This window comes from Sceloporus undulatus, chromosome 8 (assembly GCF_019175285.1).
Source record: "Sceloporus undulatus isolate JIND9_A2432 ecotype Alabama chromosome 8, SceUnd_v1.1, whole genome shotgun sequence".
Taxonomy (NCBI): Eukaryota; Metazoa; Chordata; class Lepidosauria; order Squamata; family Phrynosomatidae; genus Sceloporus; species Sceloporus undulatus.
In genome coordinates, this window is record NC_056529.1 from 28,661,573 (window position 1) to 28,678,063 (window position 16,491).

The 16,491-nt window shown below is 43.5% G+C and overlaps 1 protein-coding gene across 1 annotated transcript in view; it reads left to right on the plus strand.

The window, feature by feature from the left end:
• Positions 1-16,491, plus strand: part of ADAP1 (ArfGAP with dual PH domains 1) — a 41,227-nt gene that overhangs the window by 18,074 nt on the left and 6,662 nt on the right. Inside the window, exons 5-8 of the mRNA XM_042480882.1 lie at positions 6,768-6,880; positions 7,454-7,600; positions 11,849-11,932; positions 12,853-12,915. Coding sequence (XP_042336816.1) covers positions 6,768-6,880; positions 7,454-7,600; positions 11,849-11,932; positions 12,853-12,915 — 407 coding nt within the window. The remainder of the gene's footprint in view (positions 1-6,767; positions 6,881-7,453; positions 7,601-11,848; positions 11,933-12,852; positions 12,916-16,491) is intronic.

A 16,491-nucleotide genomic window follows, 5' to 3' on the forward strand; every position in this document is an offset into this window, starting at 1 on the left:
GAAGGGAATCTTGGCCACAACATGGCCTTCAGAGATGCCCATCTGTCCCATGAAGATCTGGGAAGCCCCATACAAATACTGCCCCACTGGTGCAAGATGATTCCTAAAATCACACTGTCAGCCTTAGAGGAAAGCCAGTGACACACCCCAGAATAAACTGCATCAAGAAAAGCTATAAGTCAGAGTGGACTTGAAGGTCCATAACAACAATATTACATGTTTGAAGAAGTGTCTTGCACATTTTCCTTAACGTTTCCAGTTTTGTGTGCCCCAATATATCCATTTTTGCTAGCAGTTTCCTCTAATATGTTATTTTCATAAATGCATAGATTTTAGTGCAAGCGTTCTCTAACTTTGCACCTTTTAATTGACCCTTTTAATTGGAAAACTGCACTCCAAAGTTCACAAAGATGCAGCTACTGAAGTCTAATGGAATTTGGGTTCAGGTCCTGATTTAGGAAGTGTGCAATGAGGTCAGTTCAGATTAAAAAGTGAATGAAATGAATCTGCCCTCTCTGTCCATTACCAGATATTAGGTGTCTTTGCTGCGTGCATCATGTGGCCATTAACTGTCCTATGAATGGTTTTTATGTTTCGTTTATATTGGGAAAGGGCCACGCATCCAATAAGAAAAAGAGCCCTGACAGAACCCTTTTCCATGTACCTGGCATGGACATATTAAAAGACCATTTTGTTCAGAAGCAGCAGTTTTGTAAGGCTGCCCAGGAGTATTCCCATTCCTCTGCTGTATTTTGTTTTTATAGCCGCATGTTTTTATGGCCAGATCATTTGAGCCGCTTTGATGTGTCCCTTTTGGATGGAAAAAGCTGTCTGGAAACGGCGCAGTAAATAAAATTTATACGCGGGCTGGAGGAGGAAATTGCCGAGGAAATAAAACGTACACACGCAGGCGTAGCAGGGCGCGGGTGATCTCTCGTTTGTTCGCTTTAAATATTTTTAAGCCCTTATTCTTGTTTAATGGTGAGTTTATTAGGGGGCCTGTGGAGCTGGGGAAATGGCGTAGAGTCAGGATTGGCATCCAGCACTGAAATTACCCATCTGAGCAATGCGGAGGTAACAATGCATCACTGATGAGGGAAAGGCGCGTCCTTATAGGCGGCAGGGGAGCCGGGGAGAGAGTGCGCTTGCACATCTCAGCTCAGTCAATTACATCATTCTGCCTGGCAAGGGAAGTGACTCATTTGGAGAAGCTGCGGGTTTCTGGTCCCTGGACACTAGGAAGTTGGTTCCAGTTCACGCTGCCTCTAGGGAGTCATTCAGACATCATGTTTTTTAGTGCAACGATGCAAATAAGCTCATTCACACATTCCAGGTTTGTTATTCATACCGTGGAACCGCATCTCTGCGAGTTCTGTTGCTCACACGTGTCGGCGCTCAAATAAAGATGGAGGCGACAATGCGAATGTACTCAAAACCAGTTCAAAGCATGCATGGTTTAAACAGAGCTGGACGGCCATCTGTCAGGGATGCTTTGAGTGAGAGTTCCTGCATGGCAGGGGGTTGGACTGGGTGGACCTTGTGGTCTTTTCCAACTCTATGGTTCTATGGTTTAATCCCAGGTCTATTCGTGTTGGTTATTCACACTGCCAACTCCTATTATCGATTATCCTGGGTTAAGTGGGTTTTTGGCAGCCCACTCCAAACTTAATCGGGGGCATCCAGGATGCATGTGAACAACAGCCACTGTGAAGGAAATACAGTGGCCCTTGGTATCTTCTAGGGTTTGGTTCCATGACCCTCCGTGGATAGACCTGCTGAAATCAAATTTGCTGTGACTAAATTCAGTTCCATTGAATTCATGGAGCTTCTCTAACTGTGTCCAAGTGGGAGTCTTAACTTGATGAACCTATAAAAGGCAAGGCTCACAAAAGCAAATTCTCTAAATAAGTAATGCTCTGGGAAGTTGCAGGACCCAAAAGTGCTACATTAGCAATTGGAGGGTATTGATTAACAGAGGGGTCGTATTGATCATATGGATTGCCCTAGGAATGTTTGCCCCTCGATGCCTGCAACATCTCAAGAAGATTCGGTACATGTGAAAGATCCACTGAAGGTTTATAAAAGAGCTGTTCAAAGCTTGAAAAGAAATATTTTTGGGGAGGGAACGATCCCGCTATTCCTCAGCCCAGGTGGCTGGGGGCTTCTAGGGCTTTTAGTCCAAAAAAGTAACATTTCAAAGGTTTTTGTAGAAGAGTTTATTCCTGACATTTCGCTGGCATCTGTGGCTGGCATCTGCAGGAATAAACTCTTCTACAACATGGATGTTCTAGAATGGTTGTTTTAAGTTTGGCTTCTTGCATCCCATACCTGTTTTCAAGTGTATACTAAAAGATGAATTCATATCTTGTGAGTTGCTTTGAGACCCTGCTTTATGGGAAAAGGAAGTTATAAATAAAGTAGGAGGCAGCGTGGTGTATAGGTTTGCGTGTTGAACTAGTGTTCAGCCATGGAAACCCATTGGGTGACCATGAGCAAGTCACAAACTCAGCCACGGAGGAAGGCAAAGACAAATCCCCTCAGAATCAGTCTTGTCAAGAAAGCCCCATGAGAAGGTCACCAAAAGTCAGAATGGACTGAAGAGCTCACTAACAACAGTAACAAGAAATAAAGCCATACAGTGCAGTACAGTTCACAGTCCTGCGGCTCAAGAGTAGATTAATCATGGCTATTTTGCTCTTTCTGTGAATTACAATGCAAAAGGTTTCCTTACCTCTCTGGCGGAGCAGATTACAATCACGCAAATAACCTTCGCTCGGCCATTTAGCAGGAAGTTTAGTGGCATGCAGAAGAGCCAAAGATCTGGGTGGCGATATGATAGCCATCTTTAAATATTTGGAGCAACGGTATGTCGAAAATGGAGCATGCTTGTTTTCTGCTGCTTTAGCAAAAAGAACATGAAGCAATGGGCTCCAATTACAAGGGGAAAAAGAGTCCAATTACAAGGAAAAAGCACGGCTTGCCCAAGGTTTCCATGGCTGAGCAGGGATTCAAACCCTGGTCTCCAGAGTCATAGTCCAATGCTCAAACCACTACATCATGCTGACCCTCCAGTTCTTATTCCTTTGAATTTCAAGGTCAGAAGTGGAACAGAGAAATGCTCCATTCCTCTGAGGAGTGTGCATAGTTGCAGGGGAATAAAGTATAGATGCATTCATGTGAATCTTTCTTGTTGTCTTTTCTGCTCCGCTATAAGGGCCATCAAAAGCATGAGGGGTGTCAGAAACAAAGGCCTCTCTGAAGTAAAGTTGCAATATCTGGGGTTAGTAATTTAGCATGGGGAGAAAAAGGCAAGCAGTTGGAGCAGGTGGCTCCCATGTTCATGCATGGGATAAAGCATATCAGGCCAGGCTACATTTCAAACTACCTTACACTGACAAATCAGCCTCCAGCCATAGATAGCAGTAGCAAGGACAAGCCCAGCTTTAAATATGAGTTTTCCTTAGTGCTGACCTATTTCATTGCTAAGTTTTAGCACTCTGGGCAGTGCCTTTAAAGCTGGAGCTCAAGCAGTTAACAGATTCACTACTCCACTGCCATGGGAAACACCATGGGAGGTGTATACAGTATAGTGGTGCATAGGGTGAGAAAGCAAATAAAAAGAAGCTTTTCTGTCTCTCTCCTAATACTAGAACCCACTGTGTATTGAAGCTAAATGGTAGTAGATTCAGGACAGATAAAAAGATGATTTAATTTCAGCCACAAAGACTATCAGAGTGGCTTACAGATTGTAAGTGCAGCGAAGTGTGGAACTCACTGCCACAAGGTGTAATAATGACTAACAAATTGGATGTTTCAAAGAGGGCTTAGAGAAATTCACAGAACTGAGAAACATCAAGAAGAGCAACTAGGCATGATAGTTATGTGTTATAGTTAAAATCTCCTGCCAGGGGGCTCTAGAGTCTTATAAAACTACAGATCCCAGGGTTTCATAGGCTGCAGTCATGGCAGTAAAAGTGGTGTCAATGTACTATAATTGCATAGTGTGAAAGACACCCAGTTTTCTAAGTTTTTATGTACCTTCCAGATCACAGGGATGGTCAGTCTTCTTGGTGGCCTGCCTTTTGCCTGCTTGGCCTCTCCGTTCAAGCGCTAATTGCCTCCAATTGAATGAATCATTTGCCGCTTGAGTGGGTTAATTGGATATTGTGGAAACAATCAATTTCATCGTCTCCCTTACACTCTCCACATGCGTGCAACAGGGCATTAACAGAGCAATGTGAAGGGCCTGCGCCTGGAAGCCAGGCCAAAGCGGACTAAGTTAACAAAGTGGGCCACACACATAGACATTCTCAGTTGTCACTAAGGGCAGAAGCTAAGTGTTCTTGTTGAACAGCTGATAGGGCACAGCTAAAATGTAGACACATAAATGAGATGCAGCACACCAACTAGAGTAAGGAGGCACAAAGTGTGGCCCATGGGTCACATGTGGCCTGCCAGACCTGAAGGTGCACCTCCAGCCTCTGGGACCCCTTTTAAAGGGGAGACCCTCAGTGCTTTAAACAATGAGTAACACTTGCCATGCCTTGGCACAGCAGGCCTCGGCTCTCTCCGTTTCAGCAAGGCCTTGGCTTGCTGTGGCAAACAAATTTTGATACTAATATTCCCACCCCTTCCTTCCACCTCCCTCACTCCAGTCCCAAGTTTAGATTAATTCCTCTATACTACATAATACTAAAGTCCTTCAGTTAGAATTACTCAGTCCTAGCCTGCATCCTATTGCTTAGGCCTGATACAGACAGGCTAAAATAAAACTGCTTCAGGTCACTTTGGAGGTATGCTGTTTAAATGATGCATGGGTCCTAAGAGTCCAGAAGCCACACCAAAGCCATGCTCCAGTCCTAAGTACTGGAGTGCAGCTTTTGGCGCAGCTTCCAGACTCTTAGGACACATGCATCATTGAAACAGCATACCTCCAAAGAGACCCGAAGCAGCTTTATTTTGGCAGTCTCTGTAACAGGCCATAGTCTCAGTTAGAGTGGGTCCATTGTATCAGTTGCATAGTAGTAAGTCAATGCAGCAGCAAATCCCATTTGGTAGCTTCAGTGGGTCTACTCTAGTAGTCACCCATTGGATTTCATGGCTGAGCTGGGAATTGAACCCTGGCATCCAGAGTCATGATTCAACACTCAAACCACTATGTCACCCTGTCTGCCTCATTTTGTAGTCTCTTCTTAAACAACCAATAACCTCCAATCCTTCCTAATTTGCTGGAGGTGGTCCTCCCACGCTTTGTTACTAGACCTAGATCTACCTTCTGTCTAGCACTGCTGAACTTGCATCTGTTTTTAAGCAGTTGCAAATTGCCTTTTTTCTCTCAGCCTTCCAATGCTCTTTGACTCTTTCCCAAAATGCTACTTAATTCCACATTGCATTGTACATGATGGATCAGAAGGAGGCTAATTAATTCTTCCTTTGAGGACGCTGACAGAAAGCAGACAGGTACACAGGTGATGCCTGGCAGATACGGTTGATTAAAGCATCAGCTTGGCTTAGACGCAGTCGAGTTGCACTTGCTGGGTTTTGACATTTGGATGTCTAACAGTTCACTCTCTTGAATAATAACACGTTAGCAAAATGTAAAGTTGTTTTGTTCTTGGGATGCGCCGGTTCCTTGCTCTTTGTACGCCATTGGCCTTTGATTGAATTTTGCAGTATTTGAAATGGGATGTTCTATTACTCCAGGAGAATGCTTCTCAACATTCACAATGGAGGGAACAGTTTTCTTATTACTTGTTGTTGCTGTTTCATGCCTTCAATTTGACTTTGACCTATGGAATCCCCATCATAGGGGTCTGTTTTGTTAAGATTTGGTGTTCGGAGCTTGGTGAGACATTAGATTAATTTGGCTAAAGGTTGTTGTTGTTGTTGTTAACCACCTTTGAGTCAATCCTGACTCATGGAGACCCAATGGATGAAACATCTCCAAGGCTCCCTTTTAGCCACTGCTCTGCTTAGGTCCTGCAAATTCATACCTGTGACCTCCCTAATAGACTCCAACCATCTAGTGTGTGATTTTCCTCTCTCTACATCCCTCCACCTTTCCTAGTATCATTGTCTTTTCTAATGAGTCCTGTCTTCTCATGATATGTACAAAGTATGACAGCCTCAACTTCATCTTGGCTTCTGGGAAGATTTCTCCCTTGATCTGTTCCTGGGACCCATTTGTTTGTCTTTTTGGTTATCCATGGTATCCTTGGCACTCTCCTCTGGCATCACATCTCAAATGAATTGATTTTCTTCTTCTCTGCCTTCTTTTCTGTCTTGCTGTCTTGGAGTCAACACTCAATCCCCTATACCATGCTGCCTCTTTTAAAAGTGTATTTCAGATGCATTATATTACTGTTTTAGTAGGACTGTTTGTTTAATAGGTTTTTAAATGTTTGCATTATAATGTACAATGTTTTAATATATTTTGGTTTAACCTGCACTTTAAGCTGGGTTCTTTCCTGGAATAAAGTTAAATGAAATAAGGAAGCCACCTTGGGCCTCCTATTAAGAGAAAAGCAGGATATAAAATATAAAGATTGAAAACACTTTCTATTAGGGAAACACCTTCCTGGATAAAAATTAGCCCCCGTCTTCTACCGTTGTCATGCTTCAAAGGCCAGAGCAAAGAAAGCAGACCTGAGACCTAGCCGGGGGGATTAGGTGTCATCCATCTCCAGACAAAGAAGAAAACCAATTATTCATTTTCTTTTCAAACTGTTGTCAGCTGTCAACAGAAGAATGTTGTTGTTTCTCCTTAGGGTACCGGGAAGGATTCCTTTGGAAGAGAGGCCGTGACAATGGACAATTCTTGACCCGTAAATTTGTCCTTTCGGAACGAGAAGGCGCCTTGAAGTATTACAACAAAAATGACGTAAGTGTGTGTGTGTGTGTGTGTGGTGGTCTTGCTACCCTTGCTTTTTCCAAGTAGATGTGATGCAGTGCTGCCAAAAATGTCATCTGCAGTGTCATCTGTACTTGTTCATTCATTTGGGACTTGTTACTAATTTAATAAGAAAGGGTTTTCTTGACAAGTTTCTTCCGAGGGTGAGAGAATGTGACTTGCCCCAGAGTCACCCAGTTTCACATGTCTGAGCTGGGATTCGAACCCTGTTCTCCAGAGCCATAGTTCAAACCACAACACCATCAACCCAGGGCTAATTTTCTGTCCCTAACACCCTCCCAGGGCTCATCAGATCTCCAAAAGTGTCAAATGTCAACGGGGAAAAAAAAGTGTTTTGGTCTACCAAAACAGAATAATCTTTTATGGTGCGTTGCCCCTTTGTGTCGCAGATTCCCTTGTAAACTCACAGAGCGGTTGGATCAGGGCTGGATCCCTTGTGGAGACACTCCTCATTTTGAAAACGTGTTTCTCTGGGAATGTGTTGACTGCCCTTTGCCTGGATCCTTATTTTTACGGCATGTGATGTGTATGTGTTTCAACCAGGCAAAAGAACCCAAAGCCATTATGAAGATTGAGCACCTAAATGCCACTTTCCAGCCTGCAAAAATTGGGAACCCGCATGGACTGCAGATCACGTACTTGAAAGACAACAGCACCCGGAACATCTTTGTTTACCATGAAGATGGCAAGGTGGGAGCCCTGAAGTAAGAAAGGAAGCTCCTCTGGGAGTCACTCTGCACATATGATAAGGAAATGGCATTAGAGTACAAGGGGCCAGGTTTACTCCATGCATCCAACTCCTGTGAGATCATAGGACTATACAATCGTAGATTTGGAAGGGATCACAGGAGCCAACTGCTACAGTCTTCTGTGGGTGCAGTAAGTCAGGGCTATAGCAGCTCTGAGAAGTGGCCATCATTTACAGGACTCTCAAGTTGAGGATAGTGGTACATCACCAGTATCCAACTTTAGAACCATATGGAGTGTTTTAAACTGAGGTTGGATGGCCATCTTTCAGGAGTGTTTTGGTCATGTCTTCCTGCCTGGCAGGGAATTGGACTGGATGGCCCTAGTGGTCTCTTACAATCATATAGAATCATATTCTATAAAGAGCAACTATCAGGAAACTCCTTTGGGAAGAATAAGAGACCAGTGAGAATGCTGTACAGTTTTCTCACTGTATTTGAAAAAGCCCCAAAGTAGTGTGGAGGAATTACTCTCCATTGAAACACACATTGGATTTTTTGGGTTGTGTGTTTTGTTTTTGCTTTTGCACAAAATGCTGCTTCCTGTGAAGGGAGCCTTATTTCTGTGCAGAAAACAGCTTTTTGCACACGCACAAAATGTGCTGTTCCTTGCAGAATAATTCCTCAACAACATTTTGGATCATTCAAATACGGTGAGAATTTTGTGAGGGATTATTTGTTTTCTCCTACAGAGAGGAAGAGAAGTATCACAGTTGTTCCCTCCTGTATGTGAAGATGACATAGCTGGGGATTTATTACATCCCTATACTAAAGAGTGGGTTTGGAGCAACAGAGAACAGGTTCCAATCAACTGGAGAATAGAGAATTAATGGCATTTTTCAGGACCGTGGAGAACTCCCAATGTTGCTTTGAGAAAGACCCTCCTGGCACAGTAGGATTCTGAGACCTTAGAAACTTGGGAAATGCCTTCCGTTGGATTAGCATAAAAATAAATAACCATTTGCTGCCCTTTCAGAATAATCCAATTTTGCTCCCTGAGACAGCCGTTTTATTCTGCCTGATGGTAGGGCTGGCTCTCATGTGCACTTCTTTAGCGCTACTTTTGTTTTAGAAATAAAAGAACAACCAAGAGCCTAGCTTCTCTCTTCCATAACCAGATGCTGCCTGCAATGGTTCTGAGTGCCACTATTTTCTGTCCAGTCTGGTGTCTCAGTCTAATGGCCCTGGGTCAGCCTCTTGGCCGACAACTGCAGGAAAAGAGATTCCACCTCAACATTAGAAGGAACTTCTTGACAGTAAGGGCTGTTCGACAGTGGAACAGACTCCCCCGGAGTGTAGTGGAGTCTCCTTCCTTGGAGGTCTTCAAGCAGAGGCTGGATGGCCATCTGTCGAGGATGCTTTGACTGTGATTTCCTGCATGGCAGAATGGGGTTGGACTGGATGGCCCTTGCGGTCTCTTCCAACTCTATGATTCTATGAACTCAGGCCTAGCTCCTCATACTTCGTTCCTCAGTACAGCAGGAAACCTGGGTAAGGCTTGAAGCAGCGCATACCTGGACCTTGAAAGTCTGGTAGAACTAAAATCTGGTAGGAATACTTTAGAGCTTGTTGTGCTTGCCCAGCCACTTCTGCTCTTTTTCTTTTCATATTTCCTGCCTTTGGACTCTTGGTACAGCTTGGAAAAGTGGTTTTTTCCCCATGCTACAAATCCCAGAAACTTCCAGCCAGTATGAGTGACCTAGACCCCAAAGGAGGGGATTTTATAGCACCTTATATTAGAATCATAGAGTTGGAAGAGACCCCAAGGGGCATCCAGTCCAAACCCCTGCCATGCAGGCACTCACAATCGAATCCCCCCAAACAGATGTCCATCCAGCCTCTGTTTAAAGACCTCCAAAGAAGGACACTCCATTACTCTCCGAGGGAATGTGTTCCACCATCAAACAGCTCTTACTGTCAGGAAGTTCTTCCTAATGTTGAGCTGGAATTGCTTTTCCTTTAGTTTAACTCCATTGCTTCAGGTCCTGTTCTCTGGAGCAGCAGAAAACAAGCTTGCTCCAGCCTCAATATGACATCTCTTCAAATATTTAAACATTGTTTATATCACTTGATGTCTTAGATCAGAAAAAGTTGTGACTATGACAGATTAAGGATTCCTAGTAATGACAACGTGGGTAGCTTTACTGTCTGGAATGGGAGACTGAGACTGAATCAAAGGGGAAGAGTAAAGGAGGTAAACAAGGCAGGGTTAAATTTCCTGGATTTTGCAACACAGGAAACCCTTTGAGAGGCCTTTCACCAGTTCCCACAAAAGCGTACAAACATTAAATGTAATTCATTAAATTGCCTTCCTCAAGGCGAAGCCCTATAGATAGGTTGGACTACAATTATCAGACCATTGGGGCATGTCAGGGATGATGGGCGCTGTAGTACAACACATTAGGAAGTGTGTCTGGTTTTGGAAAGCTGCACTGCATGGCTTGATTCACAGCACAGGGAGCTCTTTTGGCTTGTCCTCAGGCCTCCAACCCTTTCAGTTTCACCTGCTGTGGCAAAGTTGGCATTTGTTAGTATGCTGAGGTTCCCTCTGCAGGCTGCTTGATGAAATGCCACAGTCTGACTCTGGAGAGATATTTGAACATTATCTGTTAAGGAAATACATGCATGCAAGTTTCTTTTACATATGTGCACGTCCTTTTTTCTGGGTGCTGTGGGAGCTGGTATTCCATTCATTTCCCCTGTTGCATTCAAAGCCCTCTCCTTGACTTAGCGAACAGCCTCTGAAAGCTTCTGTATGGCCATTTTGTTCTTTGCGGACATCATCACAGAAGCATCTGCCTATGGACGCAGATGCAAAATGATGATCTCAGTGCTGAGATCCATTGGAGGCCCCCTTAGATCTCAATGCTGCTGTAATATTTTTTGCATCTGGTTATGGCACTAAGGGACACAGTGGCTTAGTGTCTAAGACCCCAATTCTGACGATTGTAAGATTGGAAGGTTGGCAGTTCTAGTCCTAAGTGCTGCTTGGAGATGGAGACAGCTCCTGTCATTAGTCCCAGCTTCTGCCAACCGAACAGTTGGGAAGCATGCAAATGCAAGTAGATAAATAGGTACCACTTTGGTGGGAAGCTAACACCACATGACCACTTGTCGTCCTTGGACAACGCTGGCCCTTTGGCTTAGTATGCAGATGGTTACAACTGGACGTTCATGTCATTGGATAACCTTTACTTTTTTTATGGCACTATAGCCAGACGCATCTCCAGAGGATGTTAGGTGAGCATGGTTTATGGCTCAGCCTAGCATAGGCCTGCATGCTTACGTGAGCCATACCAGATTGCAGCCACTGAATATTGTCACTGCTGTGACCATTTGTGAGCTTGTCTTGGATCTAAATTTGATCTGAAATTGTTCGAGCAGACAAGGAAAACGGAGTAGGCTCACTGTGGGATATATAGTACAGTCAGTCAGTCAACCATTATTAGGCATAGAGATATATAGTAAAAAGTTAAGAACAACAGTAGATTGTTTTAAAAAGTCTTTTAGTCATTTAAAGTTTTTTTGCTTTTGTTTGAGCTGTTTAATATGTTTTTATGTTGCTTAAGTTATTGTTGTTGTATTTTGTCTTCAAGTTGTTATGTGCTTTCAAGTGCAACTTGAAGGCATATTGTGATGAAATAATAAATAAAAATGATGATGATGATGATATAAATATTACACTCCTGTCATGCATAGTGTAGTAAAAGCCACGGCATTTTGCTTGAGAGTTTCTATTTAAAATATTAATTAGAATTAGAATCAAAAAGGGATAACAGCAGTGTAACAATTTTATATCCTACCTTTCTAAAATAAAAATCAATAAGGTGGCATGTGATGTTAAAAGTAAAATACAAGACATGACTAAGCTAATAATGTTAGCAGAAACAAGGCAGCAATTTAAAATAGCACCGGAATACATGATTAAAGCTGCAATCATGAACTCGCTTTGCCAGAGAACAAGACCCGCTCAATGCCAGGGGGACTGACTTCCATGGAAACTTGCATATGATTGAGCTGAAAGCCAGGCCTCTGCAAACCTGCAGGATGCAGCAAGGATGCAGGTGTGACTTGCTCACATTCGTTTCAATTTGATTCAGATCCAAAATTGGTGCAGTGCAGCAGTTCAGAGTGATCATGTCTGCTTTTCTATACCCGTTTCTTTGACTGCTGTTTTCTTCCTCCCTTTTAGGAAATGGTGGACTGGTTCAACGCCATCCGAGCCGCCCGCTTCCATTACTTACAAGTTGCATTCCCCGGAGCAAGCAATGCTGATGTGAGCTGCTCTTTCTTTTGCCAATAATTGTTTTAGCCCATTGGGGAAGGGGACAAGTGTATCCTAAGGGATGCATACATCCCCCAGGGCCATTTTTGTGGTCCTCAGGGCCCTCCAGAGATTAAAATAAATTGGGGAAAACATCTAGTTTACTCATTCATGACTGCTCAGCATGATGCCAGACATAGTTTTAGCAACTTAGCTGTTTCTTCCCTATCCTCCTTTCAATTTGTGCCTGGAATTCTCTTTCTTTATGTATACTTAGCTACATAGCAGAGGCACTACAGTATTCTCCTAGTGAATTATGAAGATGCACATCAGTTTCAACTGGTGCACATTGGCACTCCCTATCCGAAATCTCAATGTGCATTGGGTTCTGCTAGTGTATCTGTAGTCCCTAGTCAGTGTCCAGCTGGTCCCGTTGCACACCTGATGTTTGACACTTGACATTTCCTATGGGCAATGGTCCCAATGCGCATCTCTTCATAGCTTCACTGTGTAGTAGCATCACAGCAGCCACTAGCTGAACATGATGTTGAGTTTCTCTGTTTTGCCCTGGGAGCAGCTGGTGGATCTATTGCTGGGAAGTGGTGCCGTTTCTCCAGGTTGTACAGGAGCCATCAACACATTCAACCCTATTCTTGGCAGGGATCTGGCACTAGGCACTCTGCCATATAACCCAGAGCCCTTGCAAAAGGTGTAGCCATAAAACCGAGGGTGAATCCACTGCCCCTACGGCAATGATTCACTAACCCTCTGTTCTTAGAAACTCTGGGTTTAAAAGGAATCATTTCTACATGTGAAATGTGCAGGAAGACATAATGTTTCTAATACCTATTTATTCTCTCTGCTGTCCGATGTCTGCACTAATGTCACTGTGTATTCTTTCTCCCTGCCTCTCTGCATTTCACCAACTCAAGCTGGTGCCCAAGCTTTCTAGGAACTACCTGAAGGAAGGTTACATGGAAAAAACAGGGCCAAAGGTGGGACATGCTTTTTGTGTGTGTGTATGCCAAAAGCAAGCATATTCTTTACTGTGCTTTTTTGGAAACCTTGGGGAAGCCATACATGTCTTAATCCCATCCCGTGTTGCGTGCACTAACCATGGCTGGGTTTCAATCTTCCTTTCTTGCCGCTGCTGTTATTTTTGTAGCTTGGTTTCCCGCACGTTCTTCTGTCTAATGGGGTTTGTGGTGTAAACTGGAAATAGATTGCTTAAGCATTCCTGTTGTGTTTAACTCTGTGGCTCCAAGCTATTGGCTTATGCAGTGCCGTCATTCAATATAATTAACAACCGGGTCTGTTTAATATTTGTTCTTTGCCTACATGTGTAACTATGTCCCACCCGTCTCCCTTCACCTGGGGACATTTGCTGTCTCCGTGCCGGATCCCAGGATCTGGCAATGTTGATCTGCAGATCTGGTTCTGCGTGTGACCAGCATTTCCTTCAACCTCTCAGCAGCAGCCATGCTGAACAATGGAGCACTTGGTTCGTCCGCATCCCCAGCTCTCCTCCATGACTTCAGAAAATCCAGCCCTTCCTTCTCCTCTCACCTCGCTTCTCCATCCTCTCCATCTTCTCTCTTCTTTGCTACTGTAGCTTCTGTGTCTTTTACCATTTCAGCCTCCGTGTCTTTTATCAGTTTTACCAATTCAATCAATTTTATTTATGGTCTTTGACCGATTGGTTCTGAGCAACTGGTGCAAACCACTTGAATTAAACCACTGGGCTTATGGCTTTTAAACAAAAGAGGCATTGCATCTGGATCCAAAGGAGGAGAGTATTTATCCACCAGCTAGAAAGGTGAAATTTAGTATGATCTGCAGTTCAAGGGCATTACTGGAAAAGGTTTTTAAATAGGGTGTTGGCAGGCCTGTTTTTGAAACTGGGGGTCATGCCATGAAACCTGCAAACCGCCCATGTATTTTTACATTCGTTAGACAGCTGAAACCTCCTAATAGTTTACCCCATAATAGCAGGACCAAAGTGCCAGCTGTTTGGGAGAGACAGACTGAAGCAGTCTGATATGAGACGGTCATAAAATAACATGTTCCTAAACCAGCTTTGATCAGGACTATGTATGTACTCTGGGCTATCATTAAAAATAAATACATCCCAAATTCTATATGCTGAAGAGACCTGCGCACTATTTTCCAAATTAAGTAAATTTTAATGATTTATCTCAACCTTGAAAAGAAGCTCCCAGAAGTGTCCTGTAGGAATTAGTGTTGGATAGGGATTTATGAGATCCAGATTCTAGTCCGCACTTAGCCATGAAGCTCACTCCATGACGACTCATTTTCTCTTGGCCTGACCTACCTTGCAGGATTGTTGTGAGGATGAAGAAGGGAAGAGAGCCATGCATGCTGCCTTGACCTCTTTGGAGGAAAGGTGGGATATACATTTAATAAATAGTAGCTTGCATTTTTATTAGTAGCCTGCTGAATGGCTAGTACCTTGTGTTTTGTGACAGGTCACAGAGGATGTCCTATGTATTCAGAACAGAAATGCAGGGTAACAAAGGGAAGGGTGTCTTTTCCTCCATAGCCGGAACAGATGGATGAAGGAGGACTGATCAGAGAGCCAGCCCACTTCTTATTCTGCATGGGATTCTTGGTTGCTTACAATGAACATGTGGTTTGTGAAAGGCAGGCCATATGCATGTTGCACAGAGGTTGGAAAGGTTCGACTCTAAATGTGATGCAGAAAAGAGAAGAAGACTGGAGTCCTGTTGGGGTCTTATGTCTTTGTAAGTGGCCTTAACTCTGCAGGAATTAGAATTGGGCAGTTCCGTAATGTCCATGTTCAGTGCGTTATGTTACTATGGAGCAGAGCCGGCCAAAGGACCGATGGGTCCAATGCATAATGGGATGTGCATCACATGGGTCCCAATGTGCATCGGACACTTACTTGTATCCTGTTACACATATTTGCCATTCAGTGGAGTGCCTCTGCTACACAGCTAAAAGTTACATAACAACCATATAGGATTTTGGCAAGTCTCAGGATGTTGAAAAGAGAGCTGATGTTATTATTGAAAACTTGTCTCTTGTTGTAATTACTGCTACCTATGTATTGTCCCTTTTTCTTTTGACAGCCCTGGAAGAAGGCCATACAAATATTTATAGACCGAAATACATGGGGCTATTTTCAATAAAGAAATCATCTCCCCCCCCCAACATCTTGAGACTTTAGTCTGATTTGCACTGCAGAAATAGTGCAGATTGGTGCTGCGTTAAACTACAATGGCTCGGTACTATGGAAATATGGGATTTGTAGTTTTGTGAGCTGTTTAGTCTTCTCTGTCAGTGAGCTGTGGTGCCACAACCAACTACAGATCCCAGGATTCCATGAGCCATGGCAGTTAAAGTGTTGCAGTATCAAACTGCATTATTTTTACAATGCCAATGCAATCTCAGTCTCTTTTCAGCATCACACTAGCACTTTGAATTGCGGCCAGAAATGGACCGCTAGCCGGTGAAGCTGTTTCAGCAAAGGAATTAAATGCTCCCTATGACATCTGGATTTATTCATGCTATATATACATATGGGCAAAAAAACCCCAACGAACATGTTTGGGTACCCTAGGCTTATAGAGGCACCTGGTTAGTTATTGTGAGAGCAGAACATTGGGTTGGAAAGGCCTTGCAGCTGATCCAACAGGGCTGTTCTTAATGCTGTTATCACTTACCTGCCTTGATCCTCACGGTTGGCTTCTCCGCTCTGCAATCCAGCCCTGAAGGCCAAGGCACACATCTTGCTCATCCTCACACTTTGGGTCCTCCCTCTCCTAATTAAGAAGGCTGGCTGAGAAATTAATTATTGTTCTTGTTGCTCGGAGCCAAGAGCAATTTAATCAAGCCAGCCGTTTCTGTGCTTAACCAATTCATTAGCGGCAAATTAAAACAAGCCTAGGATTTGAACCAGATTTTTTTTTTACATGCCCATTGTTCCTTGGACAAGAAATGGCCATTCAAGCGTTGCCTGCGTTGTGGCAAACGGTTGAAGAAAATCACATTTAATTTGGGGACCTGCATTTCAAGATGCTTACCCAGGCCACCCCCCAGGAAACAAATTGGCTGTGGCCTAAATCCTATTGTTAGTTCCAATTAAAGTAAGACTGAATCAATGGGATTTACTGATGTGTGTTGACTCTTCATTCAACTGTTGATTCAGTGAGTCTACTATACTTGGGACTAACCAAATAGAAAGTAGCATTGGTGGGTAAGACCTTTAGTAGCACCAGCCCAAATGTAACTAATGAATGCAAGCTTATGGGTTTCTACAAGTCTTTATCAGGCTACCAAAAAGAAAGGGAGATATAAGATAAGGGAACAACCAGTCCAAAACCTAGCCCCAAATTTGTGGCCCAGAGGTCTGCAGCTAAGTGCTGCAGAAATATGGGGTGGAAAATGTTCCAAACTGGAAAATGTTCCAGTGCTGTGTCTCTTTGTGGGAAACTTTCCACACCTGTGTATGAATGTGTGTGTTTGTGTGTACATACATAGACTGTCTGGTCTGTTGTACTGCAGTCATGCTAGTGAAATAGCTTTCACTT